This window comes from Salminus brasiliensis, chromosome 18 (assembly GCF_030463535.1).
Source record: "Salminus brasiliensis chromosome 18, fSalBra1.hap2, whole genome shotgun sequence".
NCBI classification, from domain to species: domain Eukaryota; kingdom Metazoa; phylum Chordata; class Actinopteri; order Characiformes; family Bryconidae; genus Salminus; species Salminus brasiliensis.
This window is the reverse complement of record NC_132895.1, coordinates 16,617,990-16,624,705: the sequence shown is the minus strand read 5'-3', so window position 1 is coordinate 16,624,705 and position 6,716 is coordinate 16,617,990. Positions and strand designations below refer to the sequence as shown.

Sequence of the window (6,716 nt, the reverse complement as noted above, 5' to 3'; positions counted from 1 at the left end):
AAATGAGTTTTATCATTTAAGTTAAGAAATTGAAGATGCTTTATCAGGAAAAAAACATCACCCTCACTTTTTGAATTAATTCTACAAATGGAGTTAAATCTACCCTTATAGCTCTACAGTAAAACAGATGATAAGGTTTGGTAGCACAGACAGCATTAACTATATCCTAACACTAACTATAAAACTACATATGTTATGCTTGAAGGAACATGTTACTGTCACAGTGCTATGGACTGAAATGTGGTCTAAATAACTGTTCCACTGGGACCAGAAAATCACCTTTGCGTTCTTCTAGTATAATCACTAAATCATAGAGATGTTCTTTCAGAGTGTTGCCATTTCATGACACAAGTTGTGGAATCAGTTCGCAGTGCTGTTTAGGATGAACGTCCAAGTGCATGATTATTCCCTCATACTGGAATCAAATATGTCCAAGATGCATCTTAAGAAGTCTTTTGACCTTAAATACACTCAGATATAGGTCTTTTCAGGATTTGCAGAAGTGGACTCATTTGCTTCAGAAGTTTCCAGGCTTTGGTCCGAGTCTATATGAATCTGGGACTGTGTTGTTGGGGATTGCCTCTCACTCTGCTTAGACTCCACTGTGGAATTTAGTAAAGCAAGCTGTGATTTGATTGTTGATGGCTTGCTGGGCTTGGATCCTGCAGAAGCTGGTCTGTCCTGCTGCTGATTGGCTGATTCTCCGTTACTCCACTGAGGCATCATTAATGGTGCTCCATTCTGCGCCGGCTTGGTGATCCAGACTCGCTGGGAGCTTCTATTGCTAGATCCAGCACGGGATGATTGTACAATCATGTATTTGACTGATGGACTCTCATGCTCTCCCTTTTGATCGCAGGAAGTGCTACAGAGCATGCCTCCACCCAAGAACAGAAGGATGGACGCACCGCAGCCGATGTAGATAGCCGCTCCAATCTCCCTGCGCTGGGAGTCCGTCATCAGTGGGTTGTAGAACGCCTGGACCACAGCAATAGCAGACCAAGTTACCGGAATCAAGCATAGCAGGCCCGTAATGATCAATACAACACCAGCAGCAGTAGCAACCCTGGCTTTTCTTGCTTCTCCGCTGTGGTCCAGGAAACGAGTGCACTTTCCTCCGATGAAGGCCAGGGTGAGGCCTAGCGCACCAGTCAGGATGGATCCCACCGTGAGGACCTGAGCAGCCTTCAGGTCAGTGCCGAGTGCCAGCATGGATTCATAAGGTTTGCACTGGATATAACCTGTGCTCTGTAAAACGCAGGTCATCCAGATGCCCTCCCACATGATCTCGGAGGTGACGATGGTCATGCCCACGAAGGCAGTTACCCGCCACATTGGCATGATGCAGGTCAGAAGAACACCAGCCCAGCCCAACAGAGCAAGGGCACTGCCCAACATCTGCAAGCGCAATGAAGCCATTTCTCCCTGGATCACTCTATGCAAACTATGGCAGAGGCAGTCCTCAGAGTAATTTGCACTCCGCTTTGCCTATCTGCTGTGCTGAGCTGCAGTTACCTAAAGCCTTATATACCTTCCTTGTACAGTGACGCCTTTCTGCTACACCATTCTTTCCCTTCCTCTCTCTATCACTCCCTGTCACAGACACACACTCTTACTGAAACTGTGCATCTTCTTTACTGGGTAACTTTAGTTCCGTCAGTGCTCTCTAATACACACCCTTCCTGTCATCAGCAGAGTGTCCATCTGGGTTCTAGCTGATTAAGCACTTACACTGAACTAAAGAGAAAAAGAATGAGAGAGAGGAGGTGCATGCTCCTAAACAAACCATGCCTCCATCAGTCTAAACTTACACATTACCAGCCAAACCAGATTTTTGTTCCAGCCGTGGACAATACAAGTGGGTCTTGTAGACTTGGGGGAAGGGTGTTTATGGAGGCTACTGGTGGAGGGTGTTGAATAGAGTATTTATGCTGCTTGTGTATGTGTTTGTGTTGTGTCATCTTTTTTCTCTACATTTAGTTGTTGCCAGTCCCCACCCTTTAGCTAGGTATCACATGAATTGGACTTTTATCATCTATGAGAATTACTTTGAAGTACTAGTAAGAACATATCTAGCTTTTTCACTTGTTCTTGAGATATTCTTGAGTGGTTTTTCAACAATGTTGAATTTACATGATTCAAAACTGCTTTCGGTTCCACACCAACAGAATATTCAAACAGAATGTGGTCAAAAGTCTTGTATCTCCAAATAGCGTAGGGTTTTTACTTTTTGTATATCCCTATTCCTGCAGCCCGGCCCGACGACGGCTACCAGGACTGACGAATGTTACATGACATTTATTAATTTAATCTGACTCCATAGAAATAAAATCATATGTTTGTGTAATGAATGTGTTTGAATACTTATGGTACCCAAAGCACGCTAGTAAGAGTTAGCAAGTGGTGTATAAGTGGTTTAATTCAGGTGGTTAATTCTCATGGTGGTTAGGGTCATTAAGTTCCCACAGATGAATTTATTAAGGAAGCATACTAACCTTTGTTACAGTTGGATAATGAACATGCCAAGTAATGAGGCAAATCCTGTATAGGAGTAACACTGGAATACTACCTATATAGCACCTGAAAAATTACAGAATGAGAAAGAGCCAAGGAGAGAGAGCAAGGTGCCTCATGGATCCCCTTGTTATTTCCCACCCTTAGGATTCTCTCTCTAAGTTCAACTCAGAGATTCTGTCCTTTTATCTTGACCAAACTGTTATCTTATACACAAGAACTGGTCTAACCGGCCAATCCGAAGTGCCCATATGTTAACATCCCCTGACTGACCCTCCCCCCTCAGGCCAGGCTGTAAACCCATTTGAGGTGGGGAAGAGGGCAGAACAGGGATATAAACCCAATGTCTAGTTGAGATGCAGAGCAGAGCAGAATGCATTTTTTTATATATATTTTTATATATTGTCCTTTAATGGTGACTCTACAAAAGGAGAAATACGCTGTCTTAGAGTTCCATGGAAGTCATAGTAAAAAGTAATTTTGGAACATACGTTAAATTTTTACAGAATTTTGAACTGCCAGATTCACATCATGTCAAAAAGTGAAAACTGCATAAATTAGAGATACATTGTGTTGATAGTTTGTGTGTACACATCTGAACTCTACTTTTCAGTGCAGTATTGAGGACCAACTGCCTAAACCAAAATTGTAAATTGTGAATTATTCAATCTGACAAAAAGCATTTACGTGCACAGTTAGTTGTTTAATACATACAGTACTTACAATCTTGAGACATACTAATACAATCTTATGCAAACCATTTTAGACAGTCCTGTTCAAATTACACATTGTATAAATAACATATTAGCATACATAATATAAACACATTAAATTAATAAATGGCCATTTACATGTTCATTACACTAATTAAGCCCATAATTAAAACCATAATCTTTAAAAATGACATCTTTTTTGTTGTTGGTTTTCAATATGTTAGGCATGTGTGTTACTTTGCAAGTCAATAAAACTGAACAGGGATGCACAAATGTTTTCATGACTAAGCATTGCATAAAAGTAGTACATACTTGTAATATACATATGACAAATTAGACATTTCTATTTTCAGCAGCTACAGTAAATGCTTCCTCCATATTCAGAGTCTGTTTCTTCTTGGCTAGCAAAATGTCCATGCCATTTAAGAAGAGTATGTGTGTAATATAAACATAATATAAATACAGTAAATGAGTAATTTCCATGTTCATTACACTAATTTAGCCCAGCAGAAAATGTTTCATGCTTGAAAAATGATCACAAATGTTTGCCTGCTTTTTTTAAACACTAAAACAGGTCAATTTGACCTGCAACATAACAGGAGGCCTTTTTGTACATTTGAGTGATCATATTGGGGGCAAACATAACCTTTAAATATTCCATATTCAATGTTTGTCTTTCAATTAAATTTTTTTCTTTCCCAAAGTTATGCAGAAAATTTTAAAATCAATAAAGCTGACCAGGGGTGGCCAAGCATTTTCATATGAGTAAACATTGCATAAAAGTAGTACATATATATAAATACAAATGATACATTTCTATATTTAAAAAGAAAGTATTCTGAGTCTGTTCCTTCTCGGCCAGCAAAATGCCCATCTAATACAAGTTTACTCACAAGTGATAGACTTAAATATCAGCTGACACAAGACAGTCATAAAATCTTCTTTGATTAAACTGTCAATTGCTTATACCAATATACCACATCAACCAAACACAGTGACCAAACATTAAGCAGCTCTTTTATACATAAGCTTTGCTGCTTTGCACAGACCGGGCAGACTTGGCTGGAGAATATCTCACATTATAGTCTCTGTCAGGAGTGTCTTCTTTTGGTGGGCATGAACTACAGAGAAGACCTCCACCCAGAAAGAGCATGGCAGCACATCCCCAGCCAACATAGATAGAAGCTCCCAGTTCCCTTTTTTGGGCATCGAGGAGGATCGGGTTGTAAAAGTCCCTGACGATGACATTCGTGGTCCAGCATACTGGAATCATGACCAGAAGGCCTGAGATGATGAAAACGATGCCGCCAGCAATGACAACCTTGGCCTTAGAGTCCTCGTCCGCTATGAAGTTGGTGCACTTCCCTCCAATGATTGTAAGGATAATTCCAAAGATTCCGACAGCCAACGCTACAACCACCAAGGCACGAGCCGCTTGGAGATCCTGAGGAAGGGCAAGGAGGGAGTCGTAGACCTTACACTGCATCTGTCCTGTGCTTTCAACCACACAGTTCATCCATAAGCCTTCCCAAAAGATCTGTGAAGTCACAATGTTGGAGCCAATGAAAGCTGACACCTTCCAGGCTGGCAAACCGCAGATAAGAATGGTTCCAACAAACCCAATCAGTGCCACAATGATGCCCAGGATCTGGCATCTTGTTGACAACATTTTCAGCTTTGCTTTAAGATGGTGAGTTTAGGCAGAAACCAAAGCTGTATTGCTCTGTCCCTCTGTCAGTGAAAGTGTAGCAGTTCTTTAGGTACTGACCTTAACTTATATGCTCTAGTTAAAAAAACAATAGGGAGGAGTCTTGTGCATTCATCCTCGTCTGAAACTCTGAAACCCGTTTTATGCTTTTCCAGTCAGACTTGATTCCTGTTAGTACTGACCAAGAGACTTTCTAATTCAAACCAGTTTTGGAAAGACTCACCGGAAACTCCAAACAAGTCTATGAAGAAAAAACACATCCTTTAACCTTTACCCTGTACACAGATGCTGCTGCATAGTTTCAGCAACAGACTACATTCCAGTTGACTTTGAAAGCTGCTAGTTTCTTTTTACATAGAATATAGAAGATGCAGTTCTTACAGAAAAAAAAAATTGCATTAATGCATTAATTTTACTTCATTTTAAAGTGTAATGATTAAAATGTCTATATACTTTCCAAATAAATACAATATATTACATCAGCATAACCATTGCCTAAAGTACATGCTTAAAAAATCTCTTAGTATAGGGCTATTTAGTATAGGTAGTGGTTCTAAATAGAACTGTAGGTTTTTTTTATTACTCTATATGCCTACACCGGAAACCCAGACCAACGACCAGTGAATGTTAAATGCGTACATTTTATTATTAATTTAATCTCCCTAATATTAAATGGACTCCCTAAATATTCAATTATATGAGTTATGTCTAAATAACTTCAAACATGAATATAAAAAAGAACATTATTAAGAGTTAACATGGCATTATGCTCCTAACCTCGTTGTGATGTAAGGACAGATGGATTTATTAATGATACACAATAACCTGAGTTACCTGATACAGCTGGATAATGAATAAAGCAATGAAGTTATAACCCACATAAAAGATCACCTATGAATAACACTACCTGTAGTGTTATTCATACAATACAGTACAATATGAAAGGAAAGATCAGAGTGAGTATAGCAAATAAGAGAGCGAGAGATAGAGAGAGAGCGAGAGACAGAGAGAGAGTCAGGGAGAGAGTCCAAGGTCTCGTGTGAGGAGCCCCATGTGACCTACCTCTCTGGGATTCACTTTCTGAGTTCTTACATTATTTTTACATAAGCAGTGGTCTAACCAGCCAATCCAAAGTGCCCACATTTTACAACCCCTGAGTGAACACGCCCTTTGACATGGGGGGTTAGATAGAGCAGGAGGGCAGAATGCAGTTTATAATTGCTAAACTAAAAGAACGCTTGGAATGCTTAATAAATTGTTCTTCAAACACAACAATATATTTATAAAAATATTATATATATATTTAGAAGTGTCTACATAGAATCCCAAGGGTTCCGTTCATGTTATGAGTTAAAGAGCCAATTTTTAAAGTAACATTACCAATTATTTTATGTTGATGTGCAAATGTTACATACATTTGAATCATGTCAGTGTACACACTAAGCAAAAAGGCTTCTTTGACTCACAACATCAACAGAACCCTTTTGGGGCCTTATATAAACTATCAATGTATCACAGCTGTCAAGGTACTCCTTGTCTAATTGTAGTTGAATGCATGAAGACAATTGAACACCTGTTTCGAGAAACTCATGAGGATCATTTCATCTTAGTCTTGCAAAGCTGGTTTGGGAGCATTGTCAGGTCAAAGCAAAACTCAAAGATATGTCATTGCACCCACACTCATGCACTCATGCATGTTTTGTATTATGTCAGCATGGCTAGGAAGATTCTGATGTAAACACGCAAATGTAGCGGTTGGTAGCACTGTGTAGCACTGTAGC

At 39.6% G+C, this 6,716-nt stretch overlaps 1 protein-coding gene across 1 annotated transcript; it reads right to left on the bottom strand.

Annotated features, from left to right (window-relative positions):
* Positions 1–471: 471 nt before the first annotated feature.
* Positions 472–4,896, bottom strand: LOC140539185 (uncharacterized). Its single transcript, XM_072661830.1, has 2 exons — positions 4,402–4,896; positions 472–1,425 (listed from the first exon to the last, which is right to left on the bottom strand). The coding sequence occupies exons 1-2, from the start codon at positions 4,894–4,896 to the stop codon at positions 472–474; spliced, it is 1,449 nt and encodes a 482-aa protein (XP_072517931.1).
* Positions 4,897–6,716: the final 1,820 nt, after the last annotated feature.